General features: G+C 48.0%; 1 protein-coding gene across 5 annotated transcripts; it reads right to left on the bottom strand.

Annotated features, from left to right (window-relative positions):
• Nucleotides 1-1,357: 1,357 nt before the first annotated feature.
• Nucleotides 1,358-26,323, bottom strand: ZNF862 (zinc finger protein 862). Of its 5 annotated transcripts, none has more exons than XM_019655420.1 (7): nt 26,080-26,323; nt 20,809-20,920; nt 16,821-17,500; nt 15,223-15,400; nt 7,360-7,452; nt 4,412-6,526; nt 1,358-2,089 (listed from the first exon to the last, which is right to left on the bottom strand). In XM_019655420.1, the coding sequence occupies exons 1-7, from the start codon at nt 26,101-26,103 to the stop codon at nt 1,926-1,928; spliced, it is 3,366 nt and encodes a 1,121-aa protein (XP_019510965.1). In that variant the 5' UTR covers nt 26,104-26,323; the 3' UTR covers nt 1,358-1,925. The 5 variants fall into 5 exon arrangements, with proteins under 5 accessions (XP_019510965.1, XP_019510964.1, XP_019510966.1 ...); XM_019655419.1 differs by having other exon boundaries at nt 1,993-2,889; XM_019655421.1 differs by lacking the exon at nt 26,080-26,323 and adding an exon at nt 25,650-26,066 and having other exon boundaries at nt 1,993-2,889.
• Between the last annotated feature and the right edge of the window lie 1,331 nt (nt 26,324-27,654).

The raw sequence follows: 27,654 nt of genomic DNA, 5'->3' as shown, positions 1-27,654 counted from the left end.
GTTACTCAGAATATCAGTCTTGGGTGCGGTGGATGGGTGGGAACGTGGAGATGCCATGAAGATTACAGGTAGGGAAGGAGGGTGGAGGCATGGCCAGGCCTCTGGGCAAAGGCAGAGGAGTGCTTGCTCCTATTCCAAATGCTCTTCAACTTGTTTTCTTGTGCGGCAAAACTAGGAAGCCTCTCTAAACAGGGGATTGCCAGGTCCTGGGGTCTTGCACAAAACACGTAGTCCTCTTTGCTTTTAGCCAATAAAGAGGAGCCACAGTATGCCCACACCCCTCGAGAAACTTGGGGAGTGCAACCCCCCACGACAAATAGCATTTCCAAAGAGCTCAGCTTTTTCACAGGCTGGCACTGAGGCTTTCTCAGAGCACAGAAGGGAAGAGGCAGGGTGTGTCCCTACCTGGCCTCCACCTCAGCCGTGTGTGTGTGTGTGTGTGTGTGTGTGTGTGTGTGTGTGTGTGTGTGTGTGTGTGTGTGTGTGTGTGTGTGTGTGTGTGTGACAGAGAGAGACAGAGAGACAGAGAGAGAGAGACAGAGAAACAGAGAGAGAGAGAGAGAGAGAGAGAGAGACATGCAGCATTGCCCTCAGGACTAGTTTCTTGCTCTGAGGATTCTTAAAGGCTGGAAGATGCCACGGGGAAGGTGCTTGCAGGAAAGTCACCTCAATTTGGAACCCCTGTGTGTGGATGGGGCAGGGGCTATGACGCCCCCCTTAAAGGGCCCCTCTCACTTCCATTCTACCAAATCGCCCCCACGGCACCTGGCCTCGGGCAGATTCCTGGGCTCCACATGGAAACATGTGAATGGAGGAGAGAGGCCTGGGCTCCCTCTTGGCGGTGTGACAGTGACACTGCTAGAGCGCCAGCTCCAAAGGCCCGTGGTACACCTCAGACCCCAGATCATAGATCTGGAAGACAGACATTTCCACAGGTTATAGGGAGAAAGTGAGAAGGGAATTCCCGGCTCAAAGCGGAAGGAAACTGGAAAGCTATGGCGCTAAGGGTAGGTGCTAAGGGTCAGGTGACAGGAAGGGAGAGTGAGAAGCACTGGGAACCCGGGGGTCGCCATGCAGTGAGCAGCATCTCAGGGCTCGGCACCTTCTAGGAAGGGGAAATGGACAGACTGCTAGTTGAGGGCCAGACCGCCTGGAATGCAGCACAGAGCAGGGACCCCAGCTGGGGCCAGGCAGCGAGGCCTGGACGGAGCACTGCTGTCTACCTGTCTGAAACAAGCGAAAGGTAGGGATGAGGGCACCCTTCCCGCCAGCCTCTCTGTTCCCAGCCGTGGTCAGGAAGGCAGGACCAGACGCCACACCACCCCGGCCAGAGAAGCAGCCAGGAGCCTGCCGAAAGGAAGCTGACCTCAAAGGAAAGTGCTTTACTTCAGGCGGAGGGGATGGGGCAAGGGGGCCCTCCTGTGCGAGTGGGGCCCACGAAGTTCCTGGGGACCTTGCTGGAAACAGCCAGGCGCTGAGCCTGTTCTGGGGGTCTGAGCGAGCAGGTCTGGATGGAGCCTATTTCACAAGCACCCTAGGGAGCCCCAGGCTGAGTCCCCAGAGCAATTTTGGGAAAAGTGGAGTAGACCGTCATGCTCATGGCAGGTCTAGGGAGCACCTCTTCCCACAGTAAAAATGGTGGTGGTGGGGATGAAGACAAAGGCTGAGAGCAGCTGGGTCCCCTCTGGCGGGCTGGGGTCCCCTTTGCACAGCCGTCTGTCTTGCAGGGAGCTGGAGGTGCTGTCATCCATCAGGCCTGTGGCAGGCTGGGAGCCAGCAGGCACTTGGACTCTCTTCTGCCACATCATGGAGAGGGAAAGTGAGGCACAGCAAAGCGCAAGGATTAATCGTGCTGGAACCGCTGCCTGCAGCAGAGCTGGGGCCAGAGCCCAGCCTCCTGAGGGCAACTTGGTCCTGTCCACTCCTTAGGAAGCCGGCTCAGCTCCACGCAGGTCAAACACAAGTGGTGCGGCTGATGAGCGCATCGGCTCCTCCAGGGAGACATATCCCTCCGCCAGCCGAAGCTGCAAGAGCACTCTGGAGCGCTCTGTGCAAAGGGCTTTTGCTCGTCTCATCCTAAAGGATGGCCCTGGAGGCAGAAGGTAGAGAAATTCTCTGACGTGAGTCTCCCATTTGAAGTCAGGGTGTCCCTGATTCTGCCATGGAACCAGGGTGACAGATCCCAGAGCCAGGCCAGCTGTCCGGAGCCTGGTCATCCTCTGCCCCTCACCCAGTGCCTTTCCCAGGCCACTGAGGCCATGGACAGCCTCCCTGGGACACTCCACACCCTTCCAGGGGCCTGGGGGTGCTCCTTTAAGCCCCTACCCCCAACAATCTCTCCCACTTCAGAAAAGTCCTCTTGCCACCAGAACATGGGGTGAAATCTTTCATGATGGGGTTATTTCCTGAAGCACCTTAAAAATGAACTAGAGATAAGAACTTTTCTGCATATTTAAGTGCTGGGAGGTCCCCGCTCTGCGTAGAGAGGGGCCATGGTAAACAGGCTGTGTGCCTCCTGGTTGCCCTGCCTCTCTGGGATGTGGGCAAAACTACCTTGTCACTGTCTACTTGCTGGTGCTTAGGAGTCCCCACCAAAGAAGGTTCTAGGGCAGCTGACACTCCGCAGAGAGCCTGTCAGCATGACCCCAAGGGGCAGGGCAGCACGGGGGCTCTCCAAGGTAATCCTAGGAGTCCTGCTCCTGCAGAGCCTCTATCAGGACAGCTCGGGGGCCTCCTGGCTGGTGTGGGGGTACAGGAGTCTGGCGGGAGGGTCCATGATGCAGTCCTTCCTGATCTCCACCGGTTCCCCGTAGGATGGTACAGGCGGCTTCTGGGTCACGGCCCCCTCCACATAGAGCTCTCCCATCTTCTCCTTCCTGAGCCCCGCCCCTCAAGCGGGAGGAAAGAGAAGGCACCATCAGAGGCGGGGGGAAACAGGTTAGATGCTGATCTCCTTCCCACATCCACCTGCGCCCCATGGTATATTCGGTGGAAAAACCACGGCAGCACAGACCGGAGACAGGACTAGGGCTGCAGGCCTGATCTACTGGGTCTCACCGGGGGCAGATGGAGCTGCCCTCCAGGGGACACTGGGCAATGTGTGGAGACACTTTTGACTGCTATGGCTGGGAGGATGTTACCGGCACCCAGCAGCTGTGTAACAGGTAGAGGCCAGAAATGCTGCTGAAGATCCCACCATGTACAGGTTGGGCCCCCATAAAGAAGATCTGGCCCCAAACGTCAACAGCGCTGGGGCTGAGAAAGCCTGCCTGGGAAGGAGGGCTTTCTCATATAAAACCTGGTAGTGAACTCTATTTGTTTCAGATGTACTAGTCCCACTGTCTCCAGGAGAAGAGCCACCTGCAAAAGGACAAGCTGCCAGCGTCTTTTTCTCCTTCAGCCCCACAGGCTGGACACAGACCCCAACTCACTTAACAAATGCTGGGGTGAAAGCTCCCCATCTTTTCACTTCCTCTCTTTTCTTCTCTGGGCCCCTCCCCTCCTCCCAGCTGCAGGTCCAGGGCCACCCTGCTCCCTAGGGAGCCTCAGCCCACCCTGAGACCCAGTCCACTGCTGATGACCACAGACTCAGGGGTAAAAAATGAGAACAGAAGCAGTAGGAAGGAGACCAGCTAGAAGAAAATGTCAAGAGAGACAAATCATGGCTTTGTCTCTGTGAAGTAAAACACGAACAGCCTGGGGAACCTCAAGGCCTATCACGTTCTCTTCGGTTTTCAGTTAACTATTTGCAAAGAGGACAGTTTCTTGCTCCCGACTTTCAGTAAGCTGCCCTCCCGTATGACTAACTTCCCTCTCAAGCCTAGTCCCCACCCCGGCCCCCCAGGCCAGTAGGCAGTACCCTCACCGACTCCTCCCCTGCCTGGGCGCCCCCACCTTCTCCTCCACACCCCACCTTCTCCACAGCCCTCTGCCCTGCACTGACCTTCCCTCTGGAACCCTCAGCATCTACATGGCCCCACTTAGAATGATGTCACTGCCCCAACTCGTGCAGTCCTCTAGTTACTTCCAGTAGCAGTCTTAGCCTTTACACTGCCATTGACACTACTTGTCAGACATTAGTAAAAGCACCTGACATGTATGGATTCACTTTACAAATGAAAACCAAAGCACAGAAGAGATTAACTTGCAAACACTGGTTTGCAGCAGAGCTAGAATTTGAACCTGGGCAGGCCAGCTCTGGAAATTCATGCCCTTGGCACTACGCCCTGTGCCTGCAGTGTGTGTATACTGCCTCTCCAGCTGGGTCATAGCTCCCTGAGGGGTGGTGTCATGTCTCGAGCAGCCACTGGTCTAGCAAACGGCCGGGACTTCGAACTCAGCATGGAACTCGGAAGATGAGATTCCCTCCCTTTGTTTCCCCATGTCCAGGAACTCTGCCACGTGTACTTACTTGCATGGGAGCGGGGTGGCACCGGGGCACAGGTGTAGACGTGGCTGAAACGCCGGCCTGAGGAGGTCAGGTACCAGTGCTGGATGGCGGGCTGGGGGTCATACTCTGTGACTGCCACACCATTCACTGCTGTCATCATGAGCATGTTGAGCACGTCGTTGGAGAGCTTGGTCCTCTCTTCGGTCCTGATCCGGTTCATGGCACTGAATCCCCGCTCGCAGCAGGAGGTGGAGACAGGCACACAGACCACCACGGCCACCAGCCTGCTGAGCAGGGGGAAGCGGCAGTGCTGGGCCAGGGTGCTCTTGCACAGCATGGAGAACGGCAGGCTCTTGGCAATGGCTTTCAACCCCAGCCACTCCTCCAGCAGTGCTTCCTCGCTGTACCCTGGGGGGAGTGACAGCTCAAAGTACCTGGCAAGGGCGAGAATCTCATCATTCCCAAAACTGGCCAGTTCAATCCCACCTGGCCAGCCCACAGTGTCAAACACCGCCATGTTCTTCAGCTGGGGGGCACGGGCTGTGTCAAACCTCTGCTGGAGGTACTCAACGCCCGTCAGGATCATTCTGTCCCTGTCGGCCAGGAACCGCTGTTCTGCCATCTCCATTCTGTCCAAGAAGATGCCGTGGAGCTGCCCGTCCCTGAAGCCGGCATTGAACTCTTCTTCTTTGGGCCCTGCCTGGTGACGGAGGGTCTCCAGGGCTACAAAGGCCCGTCCCAGTGTGGAGTTCACCTCCGTAATCGGCACGATCTCTCTCTGGCACACCTCAGACAAAGGCCTGTAGACACTCAGGAAGTCCAAGAGGAAGTGGCAGAACTTGAGGACGTGGAAGCTCTTCATCAGCTTCAGCATGCCCTCGGCCCTGTGCCCTGTCTGGCCCCCGGCTTCCACCACACTCTGCAGGTGCCTGGCCAGGGCCGGCCAGCTCACGATGAGCGCGTTCAGTGTGCGTCTCTTGCTGGCCACCCACCTGACAGCGTTCAAGTCCTTTAGGCGGACGATTTCCTGCTCCAGGGCAGCCGCGCCTTCCTGCAGCTCGGTCAGCCTTTTGTTTGAGGACTGATAGAACTTGAAGATGGTTCGGATGTGCCGGTCACACTTCTTCACCAGATCGATGCCCCCACAAGCGTCCACCACAGCCAAGTGCAGCCGGTGGGCCACACAATGGACAGGCAGCAGCTGGGGGATGACCTCCTGGAACTTTTCCACGAGGCCTCCTCTGCAGCGCAGCATAGTTGAGCCATCGGTTCCCAGCCCTACCACCCAACCAGGCTTCCGGAAAGGAATGTCCAGTTCATCCAGGGCAGAGACGATGGTCTCAAAGTACCCATCCGCCGTCTCACTGTACAGCGGGGCCAACGTGATGTAAGACTCTTTCACCTCCATCCCCTTAAAGTAGCGGATGTAAATGACCACACAGGCCTGGTCGGACGCATCTGTGGAGCTGTCCAGCAGCACGCTCGCACAAGGCGACTTCCGGACGTCCTCGAGGACCTCCTTCTTCAGAGTCTCAGAGATGTATTTGATGAACTGAGTGCACGCGGTACGATTTCGGTACTTGCCCAAAATCATGGTCCCAGTGCTCTGGAGGAGTTGCAGGGTCTTCTCAAAGTCATTCAGGGGCCTCGAGTGGTACGCGATGGAGTAGGCGGCGTTGAAAAAGTGCTCCATGTTTGCCATCAGGTTGCTGGAGACCTCTGGGGCTAGGGGAGCCTGCGGGCTATCTTCCATGATTTCCAAAGGGTTGACGCAGAGCTTGTGTGCTTTGCTGACTTCATGGTATTTTAAAGTCTCTACTTTAAAAGGCCCCGTGTAGCCTCGGACTAGCCGCGATGATTTGTCATGGAGACTCGGTCTTTCTTTGCAAGCTGAGCAGAAGAGCTTGGTCTCTTCTGGGTCAACGGCTAACCATGGGAACTGCCCGAACCAGGACCTCTGAATTGAGCGGGGTCTGTAAGTCCTCTTGATTTTCCTAGGCCCCTCCACTTCTACTTCACAAAGGCTGGAACCGCAGTAGGAGGTACATGTCTCCACAGAAGGAGCTGGAAGTAATGCAGGCTCTACAGCTGAGGCCTGTGTGTCTGCCTCTCTTCTGGCCACCATCTTCTTTCTCCCTTTGGAGCAAATCAAACTGTGCTTGGTTTTGCTGCCCAGAACTCTGCGGTCTCCCATCAGCTAAGGTCTCCCAATTCAATAAGTACCCCTTATGCAAAGCAGCAAAGATGAATGTGATACACCTTTCTAGAAGTCATTAGTGGCTTCCCCACTATTATCTGTGGAAGTCGATCTGGCTCCCTAAAAGGTGTTTGCTAATCCCTGTGGGCTCTTTTGCCAGCCTCCTCCTTTCTATCCACACAGCGACCCCGAGATCATGTGACATCAGCTGCTAATAAGCTTAGTTTACCACCTTGGCCATAGATGCTATTGGATAAACAGGTGGCTTTAATCCTCTTGCGAGGCATCACAAGGAAATGAGGTTAAACATGTTAGTCCTCACGAGCCTTTGAGAGAAGGGAGGTGCAGAAGTATTGACAACAGCTACTAGCAAAAGAAGTTACTGCCTGAGATATGCAAAATAACTAACTCACAGACAGCAATACTGTCACTAAACACCAGAGGAGGAGGGAAAAAGGAGGGGCTCACGGCCTGTGGGTCACATGATCCCTCATAACCAGTGCCTACCTTCCCCCAAAGCTCCACCACAGGTCCCTTTGGCACTTTTGCTCACCAGAGCTCCTTAGTTTTGTCACACTGTCCCGGTTTCTCAGGCCATTCTATATTATGAGGGCAGGGTTAGTTTCTTATTTGTCTGTCTACCCAGGGCCTAATACAGGGCCTGGTGCACAATAGGTTCAGGCTAAATATGGGTTAACTAACATGGTGTGATTCGCTGCAGTGACATGGGCCCCTGGATGTGCCCTTCAGAACTCAGTAGGTCAAGACTCACCTTTCCCCGACTTCGGCCCATTTGGGTCCCTGATCCAGGGTGCAGCTCCACGCTCTAGTTTTGAGATCAAGTCTGGTTTGACAGCAGCAGGCCCTATTGCAGGGACAAAAAGTCACACTGATGTCACTGCTGTGGACCATCAAGTCAAGTAGCCCTCCTGAAGCTATTTGTGGTACCTGAAATACTTAGGGATGCCTCTGGGCCTATCTCTTAACAAAGTCTATTCAGCCAGGGCATGATGAAAGCATACTCATGTAGGGTGCCAATTTTATTCTTGAAACCAGCCCGATCAGGCATATCCCTTAGCCAGGATAAATAACTTCCTTAGCTCCATGGGTCAGCCATGCGAGCCATGAGTCAGCCAAGGGCATCTAGAGGGGAAAGGGTGAAAGACAATAGGAAGAAATATAGGTGACAAAATAGAAGATAGGGATGATAAAGAAAGCTAGATGAGAAGTGGAAGAGTGCCACCTACAACTGTTCCCATGCAGGTGCCCTTGGCAACACCTATGGCTGGACTTGGTGCAGGCGGCTAACTAAGTACATGAGTTATTTTAAGGGGCACTTGAGAGGCCCCTTAAAAGTGTCTACCACCTGCCATAAAACCTGAAATCTGACCAGAAGAAATTCATGTCTTTGAGTTAAGCACTGCCCTTTATTTAAAATATGACTATCCCTCAGGGGTATGCAATGAAATCACTCTCTTGATTTAAAGTAAAACCCACTATCACCCACTTACATTTTGTGTGTGTGTGTGTGTCTGTGTGAATGTGTGTATAAATTTCCTTTGGAAGGACACACAAGCAACCGATAATCGTGGGTACTTTTGGGGAGGAATCAAAGGACAAGGTAAAGGGGAGATTACCCTTGTGATTCACCTTTTGGATCACTTGAATATATGTATATTTATTATATGTGTGTATGTATCCACATATTTATTACTAGTAAAAATATAATAAGTAAATTATTAAAGTGTGCTACATTGAACAAATATGCTTCTTAAAACAAAGCATAAGTCTGAGGGAAATATTGGACTAGAAATGTTAATATATTTTTGGAAGAAGGAAAAAAGATAAAAGACAGAGAACTAACAGAGCCGAACAGCAAATGCTGGCAGAGGGGGTAAAGGAGAAGGAAGGGAATTTGGCCACAGAAACCCCGGAAGATGCAGGACCCAGAGGCCCCAGGTGCAGTAGAAGGTGGTGGGTAAGGAACAGGTGGACATGGGGCGGGCTCAAAGTCTGCAGGGACCAGATCCATCCCAGGTCCTCTCACCGATCCCAGGAAACCAGAAAACACCAGCATCCTCACCCGAGGAGGAGAACAGAGACTAAGTCTACAGAAAACTTCACCAGGAAGGTCCAACCCGGGGATAGTGGGGAGAATGAAAAACAAAGCTGAAGGGTTGTAATACAAACAGAGAGCTGCAGAAGGGGCGTTACTTGCCTCTAAGATCACTGACTCGGCTTATACGCTCCAGGCAGTAGACTGCAAGAGTTTTCTTTGGAGACACTGAATTGCCTCCCCCGCACCCCTTCCCACAAAACACCTACGGAGACTGGCTTTTGTGGGCTCTTCAGTGAGACATCCAGGTTCACAGCTGGTCACCCTACAGTGAAACCTAGGCTCAAGGAGTCCCAGCTATGCACATGGAGATTCCGGCCAGTTTGTTTTTAAGGCTTTACTTTTAAATATGAATGAACCAAAAGATATTTCTTTAAGATAAGCTTCTAACACGAAACAAGTTGAAAAAAGGATGGAAGTAGAGATGATGCAAGAAGCAAAACAGAACTTCAAAAAAACAAACTAGAATTAATATTCCCAGAGAGAAAAGTCATGATAGTCATCCATGAAAAGAGCAACAATGGCTCTTAGATTTTAAATGTGATAAAGTTTTTAAAAATTAAATAGAATTGTTAGAAAATAAAATTGAGGAAATCTCCAATAAAGCGGAACAAAAAAAGACAGAAGCAGAAAATAGGGGGAAAAAGAAAACAAAAGTACAGGCTCAACTTAGGAAGTCCAATATCTAACTAATAGGACTTTTTGGAAGAAAAAAGAGAGAAAATAGATAGGAAGAAATAATACAAGAATGTTTCCCCAAACTGTAAAATGTAAGTTTCCACATAGAAGGGAAGTGCCAGATACCAAGAACAAAAGAACAAAAGACACCCATATCATCAAATGCATCAGAATACTAGAATAGATCTTAAAACCTTTCAGAGTAGAAAAATAAGCTGTGTTGAAATACAAGGCATATTTAGGACTACAAAGGCATTTTTCAACAGCACCCATAAAACCAAAAAGCAATACTTTAAAAATGCTGAGGAAAATGATTTCCAACCTAGAATTCTAAACCCTACCAGGTTATCAACTGTGACGGCAAAATGAGGGCATTTTCAGATACACAGAGCCATAAAAAAAATTTTTTTTCCCATGCACCCTTTCTTAGGGTTACTGGAAGATGTGCTACAACAAAATAAAGCTACAAACCTGAAAGAAGGGACAGATCCAGGAAACAGGAGAAAGACAAAGGGAAATTTGAGGCCACAGCTATACAGCAGGCCTAAAGATGAACCAGTTTAGATAGAGCAGAGGAAAGGGAGACCCATGACAGAAGCCTCCAGAAAAAGAGTGAAGCCAATAAATCACAGGATGTTTGGTCATGTGAAAAGGACTCTTCAACGGAGCTGTGTAATTCACTGGAGCATTTGCGGAGAACTGGTGACAGCACAGAAAACTAGCAAAATAAAATAATAAGAAAAAATTTCAATTCCAGATGGAAAAAATCCTACAACAAAATATCATAATATGCTACTTTGATCAGAAGTAAATAATACATAATCATAATCAGGCAAACAATTTACATTGAATTAACCAAAAAGTGTGGTATACCTGTTCTGAGAGGATGGAGGGAAGAGAAGTGGGGGCCTGGGGTGATGTAAGAGGGCCATATCTTCATCTTCCACAGTAGGAATCAATAGATAAAATCTAAAATCAATAAATCAGGAATAGCAATAAACATATGCAACAGGATATTAAAGTATGATTCTGTCTGCCTGTTTTGGCGGAAGGCCCCAAAAAACAGGAGCCAACTATCCCCCATTCCAAAGCTAGACTCAGAAGCCTGACTTGGAAGGAGGGTAGCTGAAATACTGGGCTGTAACCCAAGCCTTTTCCACAAAGGTGTCAAAGCACTGGGAGTAAAGCAGTCAGGACGTTGTGTATTGGAGATGGTTCTGGAAAGAGCTGTCAAGTGCGTTGTGCGCCCTCTCCGTCGCACTGCCATGGGGAGGGGTGCGGTGAGCTACTTTCCCCTGACCTTAAGCCTAGCGGTTATGACAACCTGGCCTGTGCCTCCTGGGGATGTGGGGCTGCGGAGCTGCTCAAGAATCCAGGCCTGCAAAAGACTAAAGGCAGAAACTGACCAATGGGCTCCTTTGTGGTGGCCATGCTGGGAAGCGCCTAAATTCCCAGGGTTTGTAGGAGCAAAGGATGTATGTGTCTTCCGTGGTCCCTGCAGATGTAGGCCCCACAGGGAAAGAGAAGAGACCTGAGCCACTTAAAGGGACTCTGCCCGTGACTGTCTATTGGTAGGATGCTCCCCAAGAAAGAGCACAAAGAGGAGCGACTGCCAAAGCCGGCATTCACCCATGGAACGGGAACTGCAGTGCGAGGTCTCCAATGCTGGAGTTCATCTTACTTGGAGTTCACTGAGCTTCTTGGATGTTTATATTCATATCTTTCATCAAACTTGGGAAGTTTTCAGTCATTATTTCTTCATATATTCTCTCTTCCTCTTTATCTCTTTCTTTTCCTTCTGGGACTCCCACAATGCATATATTGGTCCACTTGATTGTGTATCACAGGTCCCTTAGGCTCTGTTCACTTCAACATTTTTATTTTTCTATTCCTCAGACTTGATATCCATCGCCTTATCTTCAAGTTTGCCAATTCTTTGCACACTCAAATCTGCCTTTGAATCCCTCTAGTACATTTTTCATTTTAATTACTGTACTTTTCAGCTCCTGATTTTCCTTTTGGTTTCTTAGGTTTCCTGTCTCTTTATTGATATTTGCATTTTGTTCATACATTATTTTCTTGACTTTCTCCATATCTTCCTTCAGTTCTCTGAGCATCTTTAAGACAGTTGCTTTAAAGTATTTGGCTAGTACATCTGCCACCAGGGATATCTTTATCAGGGATAGTTTCTGTTGGTTTATTTTCTTCCCTTTGAATGGGCAATACTTTCCTGTTTCTTTGTATGCCTGTGATTTTTTTGGTTGAACACTGAACATCTGAATCTAATAATATAACTCTGGGAATCAGACTCTCCCCACGTCCCCAGGTTTACCACTTTTATTGTTTTAGTTTTAGTTTTTATTGTTATAGGCTATTTTTGTGCCAAGTATCAGTTTGAGGTATAAATTTAAGGTCTTCACAGGTCTTCTTAAACCTTTCCTGGGCACATGCTGTCACTTTCTAATTTTTCTCATATATACAGTTGTTTTTGAATGTTCTAGTCATTTATGGCTGGTTCACAAGAGGGGGAAGAGAGAAAAGTGAAGAGGGGGAAAAGTGCTTGCCCTTTAAATCCCCTGGATGTCACCTCAGCTGGAGGTGGGGGTCTTGTAATAATGCAGGATGTGCAACAACAATATCTGCCTGCCTCTTTGTCTGCACCTCTGTGATCAGAAGCAGCAATCAGAGATCAGAGCACAGATCTCCAATACTTGGATGGCAGGGTCCTTTGGCCCACCCTGGCTCCTGCAACCTCTGTGCAAGCTGCTCCAGGAACATGTGGCTGTCATGTGGCTCTGGGTGGGGAGTAGGTAGCTGCTACCCTGCTAAGAGCTGAAACTGACCAAAATTTACCATCTAAGACTTCCCCTGGAAGTTGCAAGCCTTCAACAGACTCCACGGTTCCAAAATAGTTATATCAGACAGATTCTTCCCTGTGCAGTTGTTGTCAAGGTGGGAAGACAGATTCCTGGTGTCTTCTATTCCACCATCTTCCCTGAGCCGGCCTCCTGAACAGGGCATATTCAAAGAGTACAGGACTAGATATTTTATTAATTGAAATTAGATCATTAATGTGACTAAAAAATGACTGGAGGATTTTCTGTTACCTGAATGTCACAAGAAAGTCATTGACCCTGCCCCAGATTCCACCCTGTTAAAGACAAACCAAAACAGAGGCCACAGTTTGAGTATACCCGTGAATCAAACACATATAATTACATCACCAAATCTAAATTGTCCTGATTTCCCTGAAATGCTGACTCTGACCTTAAACAACATGTACATTTACTTCATGTCAGTGTGACTTAGAGCTTCCAATCCAATCAACTACACACAAAACTTAAACAGTGCTACTACCCTAAAAAGGATGTAAATTTCTAGTAGCCAATCACAATTTTAAAAAAATGTACTCCCTCATTCATGCTTTATAGACTGAGCTATAACTGCTGAGAACCAAGTTTTTATCCACTTTGGGTTTGAAGTCTCCCTTTTCTTAAACAGTTTGTTTCTTGCTCAATAAAATATTCATATCAAGTAAAACTCTCTGAATTTTCTTTTGACAACCCAAAGGATAAGAAAGAAAAGCCCCCCAGAGCTGATCCAAACAAGTGGTGAAGGAAAAGAGCAAAGCTGTTTTATGAGTACATCCCACTGAAGTTCACTCTTTCAAAAATAATGTCTACGTGTATTTCTTAGAATTAATGAGGAAAATTACTAGAAGAAACAGCTAAAAGATTCCGGAAGAGGACTCAGCAACTGAGAAAGGTGGGAGAAGGGACTGTCATTTTTTTGTTATAAGTCTTATTAGAACTACTTTGATTTTTTTAAAAAACACATAATTATTCAGAAACATTTTTAAAGAATAACTGAAAATACACAGGAGACTGAATATCACCAAATCTATTTGCCTCAGTTATATTCCCCTCGGGGACTGGCCACCTTTAATTGCCCGTTGTACAACCACACTGGACCCAGGAGTACTGTACCCCACTGGACCTCTTTGAAGCTGTGGCTAAAATGTTGCCAAAAACCTTTTCTTTTTGTTCCCTTCAGAACAAGTGAGACAGAAGGGAATTTCCATGTGTCCCTTAACAACAGGGATATGTTCTGAGAAGTGCGTCTTTATGCGATTTCGTTGTTGTGTGAACATATACTGTCAAAGCACCTTAAAATGCTTTTATATCTCAAACATGGAATATTATTTAAATCAGAGGATAAAGGATAATAGCTGTAGACCTAACTAAAGTAATGCTCCCTCTAAAGCTTTCCCTGATTCCTGCCCCCAAGCCTCAAGCAAAACCCTTCCTCTGATTACACTTTTTGTTCATCCAAACAAAACTTAACCAAGACTGAACAGTCCCTTAATGTCCCCCAGTTAGCTAAGATTCCCCCACTTCCTAACTCATGAATGTCAAAAAGAAAATGATAAAATGCTGAGGCCACACAACTTGGACTGAAGCACAGACTGAACAGTGTGAGTCACTCTGTGCTGTGGGTGACGCCCCGCCATCCGGACTGGCTGCCCACCCCTCACCACAACTGCCCACCAGGGGTCTACTGGCCAAAGTGCATCCCTACGACTCATTTCTTTGAAGGAGAAACTGACTTCGTGTATGTGGGTGTGTATTTTTTTAAAAATGAACTCCCCCTCATTCCCACTGCTTTTAAACACTGGTAGTGATGCTCTCTGAAGGTACACTTTGCCCGGGTCAAGCACATAATTATAAAACCTCTATCACCACGAAATAAGTCGTGATTTATGTTATGAACAATTATTTCTGAATGTTTGGGAGCCATTTAAAAATTCTAAACAACGATAAAAACAAGTATATATATTTAGGTCAAGACTGTTTAGAAAATAATCTATATCTCAGCCACACATGAAAGGACAGTGTACACCAGGGGATGTGACACCAATTAAGTCACAAATAGTCTGACTTATTGTGTAGAAGGCATGATACAGGTCGCTGCTGGAATGCCTAAGTTCTGAAGGGTCTGTTGTTAACCATATATGCTAGTAAAAAGAAGAAATAAAAGTTTTATAACACGGAAAGTTATCTTTCTAGTTTGATGCCAGATGAATCTTGGGTGTTTGACAGAAAAAGGAGGGAAAGAAAAGAATAAGAAGCAGATGCAGGGGACAGTAGTCTTCTGGGAAGGAAATAAACAGGATCACTTCCGTCACTCTCCAGTGTCCATTTGAGTGACACCTAGGCCCACAACGCCACCCTTGCTGGCCCCTAGGAAGGAAGGATGAAGCAGCCTGGGCCCAGACGAAGTAGACGACACCATCTACTCAGAGGCCGTCTCACCTCCATGCCTTTGTCATGCTGTCCCCTCCCTCTGTCATATCTAGATGCTCTTCCTCCCCCGCGTCCTCCAATTCAGTTAAATCGTTTCATACTGTGTAAAGACTTCGCTGATCTCTCCCTCTGATGCCCAGCAAAATTAAATCATCTTTCCTCAGTAACCCCAGGGCACTTTTCCTGAACCCCTTTTATGGAGCTTGTGTTATGTTGTAGCTTCTTATTAAAGTGTCTGTCTCACCCACAAACCTACTGGCCCTTGAAAGCAGAGACCTCGCCTCATTCATGTCTGTCTGGCACGTAGTAGGTACTCAATAAATGTTTGGTGGAGGATGGGTGGTAGATGGGTAGATGAAGAGGGGATAAAGTACAGTATCCCAAAGCAGGGAGAGTGCCAAGGTACAAAAGATAGAATCACTCTCTGCCTACGTACAGGGAAGGGGAAGATATGGGAAGGTGACCACAAGTCACAGCGGCCCTTGTGGGCTTCCCATGTCAAATGATGGTGGTAAACAAGGTATACATGAATCTTTACCCAGGGATGCCAACAGCTCGTAATTCTGCCGCATTACGTCTCTGTACAGCATCTTCCGCCGTTTGTCTAGCATGCCCCACTCCTCCCGGGTGAAATACACAGCCACGTCCTCGAACACCACCGGCAGCTCCTCAAACATCACAGGAACCTCTGAGAACAGCCCCTCTTCAGAAGGATCCTGCAACAAAAAGTAGCAGTCACTCAGTAGGCCTCTTACGTCAGGTACCCGGCGTGGCACTTTTGGGGTCCTTTTCAAGGCCTGTTTCTCCTGGGAAGCTCGCCAAGAGGCCCAGATGTACTCTGAGGAACTCATTTATCTTTGACAAAAGTCAAAGAAGCAAATACGTGAAGCCCAGAATTAGTGCGTAAAAACCAAATGAGCCTCAGAGTGATCCTAGGGTCTCCTGGGAGGAAATGTAAAGGCACTGAAAGAATAGGGAGGGGTCTTGGGAGAACCTTATGACTGCAGCCTGCCTCCTACAGCCCTGAGGGGGTGCCTTCTACTCATCCTGCCTCTAGGAACACCTGCTAAGCCTTCCCACTGGGATGGGAAGGAAGCAGTAAAAAGGAGCTACCGATGCTTATATTCAGTGACTGGGTTTACATAAGCAGTACTGCTAAAGGAATTCAGGTTATAAAAGCTCAGTCCTGTTTATTAGCTTCTCATACTTAGAAGGAACTTGAACATGAAGAGAAATGAGCTTTGTCATTTTTTTGGATTCTGGAAAAATCCAAGCTTACTGACATTAGCTGGGCCCTTCTGATGTCAGGCATAAGGAACTCCTGAGCTATTTTCCTTGGAACACTAGAGCGGGGACTCAAAGAGAGACTTACGTGCAATAGTGCGACATGGGGAAGGTTCTAGTTACTCAAAGATTCCAGTTAATATGATTTCCTCACCGAACAACCTTCCAAAGAATTAGAAAATTACAAAACAAACCTAGGATAAGAACTAGAGCCTTCCAGGACCCACCAATGGGGGAGTAGAAGGGAAGCACCAGGCTGGCTGCCAGGGCCCTGGGCAAGGTCAACGTCACGAGAGCCCCTGGACTCAGGACAGGTCAGTCCTCCCAGGTCTCAGCTTTCTCCCAACAAGCTACCCCAGCGGCCTCAGAGCAGTATGAAAATCATGACATGAAAGAATGTATGCGAAGAAACTGTGCAATGCTGAAAAATGCTACATGACCCCAAAGATAAAGTTGAAAACAAAATGTTAATTTGATTACTTAAGAGCTCTGTGGTTGTTTTGTGGCTGTGGATTACGGACTGAGCTCTGTGCTTGTTGTGGATTCTGGATAAAGATTACTGTTCTGAATTTAGGTGTTCCCTTAATATCAGAAAAGCAGGTTCAGTCCCACTAATTAGGTTTTGTGACCTGCAAAAAGAGATGATAATAATAGGGCTGTTGTCTTAAATAAACAATACGTGTAAAGCCCTGAAAACCATGCCTAGGACATGCTAAGCATGCTAGCTTATGATAACATTATGTTTGCAGTAGGTAAGCTGATATAATTTTTCCATCATCATCATGCATTATATGTTGTTCTCAGTATGCAATTTCCCCCACCTAAGATACATCATCATTACAAACATATTACCTGGCTGCAGGGTTCAGCAGAGTGACTACACCAAATATTAGCATTTGAGGAGCTACTGACGTCATCAGCGGCTTCTTTATGCCTGAACTCGGAAGTGCAGTCCAGATACAATGCAGGAATTGCTCCATTCTGCCCAGGGTCCTCCAGTTCAGCCCAAGAGCTGGGCAGAAGCTGGGCCATGTTCTCATAGGCCCCCAGAGGCCCTGGGGGGTACAAGATGGGATAATCTGCAGGGAAGAGGTGCTCCGGGCTGGCATCTTGGATGCCCCGGAAACGGGCTGTCCAGGTGGGGTCCTGTGCTGCCAAGGCATCAATGCAGAACAGGTGAGCTTTGCTCTTGGCGTGGCATTTGAGAGTCTCCACCTTGAATGGTCCTGTATAACCTTCTATCAGTCTGGACCGTCTGCCCCTGACAGACGAGAATTCTCGGCAAGCATAGCAAAAGAGAGACGTCTGCTCCTCATTCGTGGCCAGCCACGGGAACTGCGCAAACCACGACTTCTGGATGGACCGGGGTCTCAGGGGCTTTTTGCTTTTTCCTGTGCGGTTTTCCTCAATGGCGTCTCTCTCTGTACCCAAGTGAGAGGGACAGGCTTTCTTCTGCGGTGGCAGGTATGGCCCAGCTTCTCTGGCTGGACCGTGCACGTCCATTTCTTCCACGTAGCCCATCTTGTGTTTTCCTTTAGAGAAAAGAGACAAATGGAATTTGCTCTGAAACCCTATGGTGAGAGCCACTGCAACTCATGGAGGCTCTGAGATATGTAAAATATGAGAGCTGGAGATCATACAAAGGTGACACAACCTCTACCCAATTTCTCTTCTTTCGGTTCCCCCAACTCCCCAGGCCCACCTTACCTAACCCAGAAAAAAATCAAGTGGGCTTTAAGCAAACCTTTCCTTTAAAAAAATATAAAGCACAGATACACCTGGCCAAAAGGAGATTGCTGCAATTTGTTATCAGCAACCTAAGATAGTGGCACAATCTTCGGAGTTCAAACTTATTTATGGATAAGAACACTGAACTAATAGAACATGGGTAAAAAAGATCATTAAAACCAAATACAGGCAGATCTCAGAAATACTGTGGGTTTGGTTCCAGATCACCTCAATACAGCCGATAGTGCAATAAAGTTGAGTCACAAAGTTTTTGGTTTCCCAGTGCACATAAAAGCAATGTTTACACTATACTGTAGTCTGTTAAGTTAGCAATATCATTCCATCTAAAAAATGTATACACTTTAATTAAAAAATACTTTATTGGTAAAAAATGCCAACCATCCCTGGAGCCTGTTGGAAAAAATGGCGCTGACAGACTTGCTCCATGCAGGGTTACCAGAGACCTTCAATTTCTAACAAAATGCAGTGTCTGTGAAGCACAACAAAACGAGGTATGCCTGTACTACCACCCCATACCCTGCAGGAGCCTCCTGACTCGGTATTCTCTGACAGGCAGCCATGTATCTGCACTTTGCTCCAGGGCCTATGGGGCCACAGAGCGACCTATTCCAGGGCAGACAGTTTTGGTTCCCAGAGTTTTCCCTATGCTGCAATCCAGCTTTGAGTAACTTCCACCCTGGGGTGCTACTTCAGCCCTCAAGAGACACACAAATTTCATTCCTCTCTCACACCACAACCCTTCAAAGAGGTGAAGCCCCTCATGACCTCACTAGATTTTTCTTCTTCAAGATAAACTAGAAGTTTCTTTATTTGCTCCTTAGGTGAAACACAGCTGAGACAACTCGAACTCCTCTGGAACCGTTTCTTCTGCATCAGTGTGAGTTCTGATGCCCAGGCACCAAGAACTCAACAGTATTTGCTCCAGGTCCAGAGACCAATGTACAGAATTGTAGCCAGCCCCAGGAGCACGAGGCAGTTCATAAAGAGTCAAGCAGAGAAAAACGAAACAAGTTAGTCAGTATTAAGAAGCCTTAGTATTAAGAAGCCTAGTGCTCCTTGTGGTCCATCTGAGATAGACGAGGGACAGCATACTTCTATGATTCGATTCATATGGGAGCTTCTTCCCACCTCCCTTTTCTCCAGCAGAAGGGGCTGGGTTACTCAGTCTCTTCCACATTGAGTGCTCGAGCCAAGCCAATCCCTGAACAGGATAAGCTTCTCAAAGCAGCAAAGCAAACATAAACCCCTAGAACTTAGTAGATAGCTGTTCATTCATTCATTCATTCATTCATTCATTCAGTGATAATCTATTGTGCAACTACTATGTGCCAGGCGTTGTTCTTGACACTGGGAATACAGTAGTAAATAAGACAAAGTCACGTTTTCATGGAACTCATATAGCTATAAATAAACATATACTCTCGGGTAGAAATAAAATAAAGGGAGATGAGAGGTTGGAAAGCCATGTGGGGGGAGGTGTGTATATTTTAGATAAGGTGACAGTTGCGGGGGGCGGGAATAGCTTTCGAGAGTCAATTGGTGGAGAACAGGGAGAGGTGGAGGATGAGACAGGAGTCCTCTCTCCAGCTAAGCTCCCCTCCCTCTGGTGTGGGTCCACACAAACCTGGGTGGTGTCTCAGGAGATTCCCCTGGGCCTGGCCCTTGCTCAAACTACACAGCAGCTCTGGGTTGGCAATAATTGGTCCTCAGTCAGGAAGAGAGAAGCACTATGAAGTCCTGTATCTAGATCACAACGCTAGTGAAAGCTCTGTCTGTCGCATCCTCTCAGCATGGTGGGATAACTGTCAAGGAGCTAAACAGAAATCTCAATGGTTCAGCACAGTGGTTTAGAAATGCAGGTATCCGTGAGGCCCCTACGAGAATGGGAGACTAAATAAAAGCAAGGCTCTGTGCCCCTCTTCTAGACTAAAACGGCATGAAAACTATTGGTTCAGAATAGAGGCTAAGAGGGGCCCAACTGATTATACAACTGAGTACACCGGGCCAGGCTGGGTGGCTGTGGCCACCTGGAGGACTCAAACCTGTGTGCGGGACAGCTGCTACTCGAGTCCAGGAGGAGGCCACCACGCGGAACCCAGGGTCAGCACTGCCCAACGGTCCTATTTGTCAAGAGAAGCCAGGTACCATATTTTCATGTGAAAACTTCCCATGTTTCAATACTGACGATTTATGTAAATATTTTTAAGAAGCCAAGCAAAAGTGATGACAGTCAAAAAAGAAAATAAAAATCTGTGGGTCAAACCTGGCCCATGACCTGCTACTTCACAACTTCTGGTTTAGGAGAATCAGTGGTTTTCAAACTGTTTCTGGCATGGGAAGGAGACCAGCCCACCCACAATCCCTCTGTTCACAGAAAGCAGAGACTGCCATTCCCATAACCCTTTGATGGAGACCAAGATGAAAAGAAGGGAAGATAGGGTGGCCATCAAATTGAAACCAGAAAATAGTACAGATGTGTGTAGCCACATTAAAATACAATCACCTCTGTCTATGGTACAGAAAGTCTAGCCGTAGAAGCAGAGAAAGGACATTCAGGAAATAGAAAAGATGAAAAATACCTTCATGGGCACAAAATTTTAAGTTGTTTTATCTCTCTCAACCTCTGTGACAACCCTATGAAGACAGAAATCAAGGCTTACAAAGGCTAAAGGGCTTGGTCAAAGGCACACCCGTGTCACATGATAAGCTGGGACTGAGACCAGATTGCCACACTCCATACCTGGTGCTCCTTCTACCTCAGTGCCCTTTGGGGACCTGAAACAGAATCCACCTTGCAGTGCCACAGGCCACAGGTGGGGCTTCCCACCTGGCACCTTGGGAAATCCTGAGGCACCAAGGTCTAGCCTGACATGCTCAATTTCCCCACTTCTCTTTGCCAATTTAAAGGGAGGACAGGAAGGATGGTGAGCGAATCACGTGCAGTTAAGTTAGAGAGGAGACTGAACAGATGCATAAAGATGTCCCCCCAGAATGGTAGGATTCTAGAAACTTCCTGAGTATGCCATAGTTGGATACGGTCGGGAACGCTGCTCTACAGTCAGGCGGTGGGGACGTGAACAGGAGCCCATACCCAGTGGCGCCACCAGCTCGTCAGAAGCACAGAGCTCCTTCTGTTGCTGACTCAGCAGCATCCATTCCTCCTGAAGCAAGTACACTGTGATGTCATCAAATGTCACAGGAGTCTGAAAAGAAAAACGACACCAGCTGAGCACCAACTTCTTCCTTAGTCTTCCACACCTGTTTTCACGACCACCTAAGTGCACCCCTACTCTGGGAGTGCATCAGATTAGGGGAGGGACACCATCAATCTACATAGAAGACTACACCCCATCTCTCTCACCACTTGGGTCACAGTGGCAATGAGGCTCATTCTGCTAGGAAGGGCCACACACTGAAACAAAAGAGTATAAAGATGGCTGAGTCGGGAATTTCAAAATCCTTTCAGTGTGTGCTCTTCATGGCCTCCCCACAGGACCCATTACTTCTCAGCCTCAGCAACAGCTTCCAGCACATTCTTTTGCAAAACTTAGGAAAATGTACAAGGTCTGACAATTAAGTTCGCGAACTCATCCTAGAAAAAGTGCTACATGCCTCATTGCTGAGTATCACTATGGTCGCCTTCTAAGTACTCCCCTTGGGAAGCTATGCATCGACGTCAGCGCCTAATCCACCCTTCAAAGCAATTTCAGAACTCTTTTTCTGGAATGACCATCAGAGCCGTCCTCGTATTACCCCTGATGTCCTGAATATCATCAAAATGTCTTCTTTTCAATATTTCCTTTATCTTCGGGTAAAGAAAGAAGTCATTGGGGGCCAGATCAGGTGAGTAGGGAGGGTGTTCCAATAGTTATTTGTTTATTGGCTAAAAACTCCCTCACAGACAGTGCTGTGTGAGCTGATGCATTGTCATGATGCAAGAGCCATGAATTGCTGGCAAAAAGTTCAGGTCGTCTAACGTTTTCACACATCCTTTTCAGTACTTCCAAATAGTAAACTTGGTTAACTGTTTGTCCAGTTGGTACAAATTCATAATGAATAATCCCTCTGATATCAAAAAAGGTTAGCAACATCGTTTTGACGCTTGATTTGGAGCGACAGAACATTTTGGTCATGGAGAATTGGATGACTTCCATTGTGCTGCTTGATGCTTTGCTTCAGGGTCGGATTGGTAGACCCATATTTCATCACCAGTGATAACATGGCCCAAGACATTGTCTTGCCTCTCCAAAAGGTCTTGGCAAACTTCGACTCTCCTTTGCTTTTGTTCATCCGTGAGCTCCTTTGGGACCAATTTTGCACACACCTTTCTCATGCCAAGATTTTGAGTTAAGATTTTCCTAACTGTTTCTCTATTGAGAAACTTGGTGTGTTATGCTTCTCACAGTCAGCTGACTATTTTGACACACAACTCAACGAATTTTTGCAACGTTTTCATCAATTCTGCTCATTACTGGCCGCCCTGAGTTCTCTTTAGCAGTGATGCATTCTCTCCCCTCAGAAAAATATTTACTCCATTTGTACACTGCCATTTTCTTCGTGGCATTATCCCCATAAACTTGGACTAACATGCCCCTGATTTCACTTCCACTCTTGCCAAGTTTAACAAGAAATTTAATGTTTGCCCATTGCTCTCATTCAAGCTTAGACATTCTCAAGACAGCACACAAAAACATGCAACAATAATGAACGTCATTCAGCAAGACACCACCACATGTCGACATGAACACAGCTGTGAGATACTGATATACCAAGGTTATGAAACCTTACTGAGCTGTTTGTACAGTGCTGCCAATGTAAGGGCACGGTGACAAGTTCGTGAACTTAATTGTTTTAAATAACTATTTGCTCTCAGAGTATTTTTCAAAAGCAAAATGTGATTATATTTCCAAAAACTTGCTGGAAGATGGGCTGCATTACAAGAAGGCAGTCAGATAGGAAAGGGGTATACACAGATGTGGTCTACAGAGAGCCAGAGTGGGCAAGGGGAAAGAGAACCCTCGAGATTACAGCGAAAGCAGATTCTGGGATGATTACTGTACACCAGGACTAGAGGGCAAGCTGTTTCGATTGGGGCATGATAACAATTTTGTGACCAAAGACAGCAGGGCTCCCTATTCAAAGCCACCTAACCTACTCTTTCTTCCTGAGGGAACAGGTAGACATAATGGAACCAAATGGATCCATCACTTTAGCTTACAGGCTCCACAAGGATGAAGCATATGGCCAGGACTGAATGTCTAGATAATAAAGAAGTATCTTGCCAACAAGAGTGACAACCCTAACCCTGGTATCTCTCTTTTAACCAATATTATGGCAAGAGCCTTCTGATTCCAGTTGACTGCAATGTTAAGAAAACACACATCTGCTTGAATAAGAGGAATTCCTTATCTACATATAAATCAGACTATCTCTGGATGTTCTACTTTAGTGATTCCCACTGTCTATAGGGTAGAGCTCTGACTTCTCAGCTCCGCACCAGGTCCCTCAATCTGAACCTAACCCACCTTCCTAACCTTAGCTCTATGGATTGCCCCACCTGGAACCTCTACTACAGCCAGATTCGGATAATGGCAATCACTCCATTTATCTTCCTTCTACACACCCTCCTTTAGATTCCCTGACTCTGATCATTTCCTCCCACCTACCCAGAGTCTACTCACTCATCAAATTCCCATTCACATTCCACCTCTCCCATGAGGAAGTTCCTAACCACTTAGTCCAAGCATTTCTCCTTCCCCTGAGCAAGGAAGGCTTTCTAGCCCTCATGGAGCCTGGCAATCAGTAAGCCTATGCTGATTGGCTTATTTCATAACCCCCTTCACCATCACTGGCCCTCTCCCCACCACCAGGTTATAGAGTATTTCAGACACTAAATTAATTTTTTCATTCAACATACATTTATTATTTGCTCTTATGTGCTTGGTGCATGGTGACCCTAAGATATGAACGATACCATCTTTATTCTCAAGATTAAAATCTCACAGGTAGCAGACACCTGATGTAAGTGCAGTAACAGAACTGTGTACAGAGAAAAATGAGAAGGGGGTGATCACTGCTATGCGAGAATCAGAGGGGTGTGGGAACCAGAAATGTTGAGACAATAAATACCCGTACTTGACAGCACTGACAACAGTCTCCCAAGGGGCACATGAAGTGTCAGACTGAAGTGTTCTTCAGAACACCCACACCTTGCAGTAAAAGGGCTCCTATACGGTGCTATTTTAGCAGTTGTTCATTCAAAAAAAATACCTTGGGAACCTATTAAGTCTCAGGAACTGTTCCACTGTTCTAGCTGGGGGTGTAGCCGAAAGTAAAGTCAGCAAATATGTAAATAAATAAATAAATGTATGTGAGAATTTTGTATAGTGATAAGGGCTGGGAAGAACGTAAAACAGGATAATAGGGGAAAGTCTGTTATCCCTTATTCTGCCAATGACAAGCAAGATACCCAATCCAACGGGCCAAGATTGCTTTTAGTTAATAAATATCACAAAATAGCCCTAAAGGAAGATTCTAATAACAGACCAAGTCTTTTCATCAAGTGAATCCTCAGTTTCCCAGCTTTGAGCCAAAACAATATTTGGAATGGAGCTTAGAATAGCACAGCTAATCCATCTAGGCTTGTTACTGTCACTCATTTGCAACACATCTTTGCTACACGGCCAGTTTGTTTTGCAATCAATTTATTTCATCTGTGGGTAACGGTATCATTTCCCGGGTTAGAAAACTGATACACTTGGTGAGCATCTTTTTGAGATACCTTGCAATCAAGATTAGAAGCAAAGGTGAAATTTCCAGTCCCCAGGGCTTTCAACTAGTGGCTGGGCCTAAAAGAGGCATCACATTTCTCCTCTACCTCCCAAAATGTTTGTATTTCTCTCTTCTCCCCTTAAAGGCTCTGAAAGCCTACAACAGAACAAAATAGGCTGGAAACCAACCTCAAATTACTAATTCCAATACCCAATGCCAATTGTTTATAACCCTTCTTCCCCACTACATTTTGCTCCTCCTCACTCAAAATCAAGTTCAATCTAAACTAACCAAGGGCTATTACCTGAGGGGAAGAGCCATTTCCTTTCCTTTTCCCTACAGTGCTTAACATGAGGCTGGCACAGAGTTCACCTTCGATCTTTCTTTAGTTAATTCTGTTGAGCTTTATCGTCTTAGATAATTTACTTTGTAGATTGTTTCATCTGGAAAATGCATCCCTGTAGCTTGCAGAGGGGAGTGTGGAAGAGATGCTTAAGCCAAGAATAACTTCTTTTGTAATTCAGCGTCCTTCCCAATCTTTCCAGGAAAAAACTACAGCATCAAAATAACGTCATTCTCGTTCCTCCCTTTCGTGGGACATCCCTTCCAGGCTTGTCCAAGTTATTGAAATGAAAATCATAGGCGAGCTCTTTGAGGAAAGCGGTCATTACATATTTATCCTTGTACTTCCGCCATTTCGGTCAATGTATTGTAAATCACCGATCACAAATGTTTATTAAATGAGCAACTTTTTTTTTTAAAGGAGGGACTCAGCACTCAGAAACGTTTGTTGAGGGGATTCCCCCTGTGCCAAAGAAGAAACAATCCTCAAGAACTGGCAGAAAAGAATCCAGAAAGATCTTAGTCCCAAGTGATTGCCACTGTCTCCAGGTCAAGCGCCTACACCACACTGGTCTTTGCTGACTCTGCCTCAGAACTTTCCAGTAATCCTGTCAAACCCACTTAACCTCTACCTTCAAGCACTTTTCCCCACCTTTTCTTCCAACTCACAGCCTCCTGCCCAAGGCCTGAAGCAAGTTTATGGAATATGCTTCTAAGCAAGGCTAGAATCGGAAGTCAGGAAGAAAAATGTCAGGTGCCTTATTTTTTCTTTTCAGCCCTTTCTTGGGAAAAGGGAGCTAGGCAGGTCCAAACCCTCACCTTGCCTCTGGGTGATTTCTACCCTTTGGGCCCCCACAGGCGTCCGATCCAGCCTCCAAGCATTAAAACAAGCTGCGCCTCTGCAAAACGCCTAAGTTGTTGTGAGCAAACAGGAAGCACTTTCGCATCACTACACGGAGCGGGTCACCCACCCCCAGCATCCAACGAGCGGCCACTTTAGCAGGGGTGGCTCGGCCAGGAGAGGAAGGGGAGCCAGGCGGCTGCGCGGAGCTCGGAGCGGTGGGTTGTTCGCTCCTCCCGGCGCCATCTGCCCAAGTGCGGAGGAAGAGGCGGCGGGCGAGCGGGCGAGTCCTCCCCTGCAAGGCTGGCTCATCTGCGGGGACTCCGCCCGCACCGCCCGCCTCTCTGCAGTGCAGACCAGGGATCTACGGGGGGAGAGTGGGCGGCCCCAGGGCCCTTCCAGGCCTACCTTCCCCGACTCCCTGGGCTCCATGGCCCTGCTTTCGGTGGCCCGTGCTGACCCCGCCACTGCCTCCAGGCCGCCCCCTCCCCCGGCGGCCCGGCCTGAGGAAGCCGCGGCCGCGACCGCCTTGGGGACCGGGGCCCCGGGAGGGGAGGGCTCCCCGGCAGGGAGGGAGCGCGCGCCTCTCCCACGTCTGGGGGCGGTGGCGCTCTAGGAGCGGGGAGACGCGCGCAGCTGGGACTAGCGTCGTGCTGAGCGGGACCGCTTTACGGCAGCCGCTTAGTCAGGGAAGCGCAGTCCAGCCTCGGTAAGCGGCTCTCGGAGCTGCTATTGGCTCACGGAACGCGGGCTCTTGATTGGACGACGAGCTGCTCGCGGCGATGGGTATCAGATAACGTCCTCACCGCGCTCGCTCAGACCCTGCAGTAAGGGCAAAGCGCCCTCATTGGGTTATGAGAGTCCCTGTTCTTGCGCCTGTGTCCCTCGTATTTTTTAGGGCCAGTGTCAATCTTGAAGGTTCCAGACTTTATTTAATCAAGGAGGGCAATGCTGTTTTTACATTCATTCAAAAACCATCATTGGTTGCCTGCCATATGCCAGGCACTGTGCAAGGTGTGGGAATATATAGTTGAATGAAACAAAACTCATAGGCTATTGGGGAAACAGACCAGAAATATTAGATAGTTCCAAAATAAAGAGACAAGCGCAATGAAAGAAATAAGTAGAAGAACCTATTAAAGCATGCTTTGTCACCTTAAGTGCTGTAATGGGAAGAAGACATGGGGTGGTTACTCAAGGATTCCTAAGGAAGTGGTGCCCGAGCTGACTTAAAACAAGAGGTAGGAATTGGCCGAGTAAAAGAGATGCTATGGAGGGAATGTGCCCCTCCATTCATATGTTGAAGCCCTAGCCCCAACGTGACATGAGTATGTTACAACTGCCTTGGGTACGGTTTGGTTCAGGTAGCCACCACTGCAGGGCATGGAGCATGGAGACCAAGAGCCCCACTCCCCACCAGGACCTGGGGTGGTGCCGATCACGGCTGGCCCTTACCCCCACACTCAGCCCGCCTCCTTCTCCCACCCACACACCTGGGCACCTCCTCCCACTGGATCCTAGACACCCTAGGTCACCCGCTCCCTTCCCACACCCCACCCCAGACCTCACCCCTTCTCAAGAGGTTCCAGGATTCAGCCTGGAAGAGGGGCTGGCCTCCAGGCAAGACCTTTCTCAGGGCTTCCTGGGAACCACATCTTAGTGGCATCTCTTAGGGAAGGCCCTTACACCTCTCCTGGGGTCCGGAGTTGGGGTGGGGGTGGTGACTGGGAGTGTTCTTAGCTGCTCTCTGGAGGCTTCTGAGGACCTCAGTCCCAGCTCTCACCTTGACATGGCCGCAAGCTGCAGAATTCAGCCTCCATATTGGGCCCTAGCACGCAGCCCCCTCCCCCCAGGGCAGCTGGGGGCGCAGTGGCCGCCCAGAAGCGCCGCCGGATGCCCACGTCACAGCTGCAGCTGCAGAGGCTCCACGGGGTCCAGGGGCTCCAGCCACAGACCACTTCCAGGGAGGGCGTGGGGGGAGGG

This window comes from Hipposideros armiger, unplaced genomic scaffold, assembly GCF_001890085.2.
Source record: "Hipposideros armiger isolate ML-2016 unplaced genomic scaffold, ASM189008v1 scaffold_239, whole genome shotgun sequence".
NCBI lineage: Eukaryota > Metazoa > Chordata > Mammalia > Chiroptera > Hipposideridae > Hipposideros > Hipposideros armiger.
The sequence above is the reverse complement of the archived record's forward strand: the minus strand, read 5'-3'. Positions and strand labels throughout refer to the sequence as shown.

Bases quoted from the DNA above. Each gene is read 5' to 3' on its own strand.
- ZNF862 (XM_019655419.1), bottom strand. From the start codon at position 26,103: ATGGAGCCCAGGGAGTCGGGGAAG. The intron at 20,921-26,079 runs GTAGGCCTGGAA...TTTTCTTTTCAG, and splicing joins AGCCCAGGGAGTCGGGGAAG to ACTCCTGTGACATTTGATGA. The intron at 17,501-20,808 runs GTATGGGCTCCT...TTTTCTCTAAAG, and splicing joins CGAGCTGGTGGCGCCACTGG to GAAAACACAAGATGGGCTAC.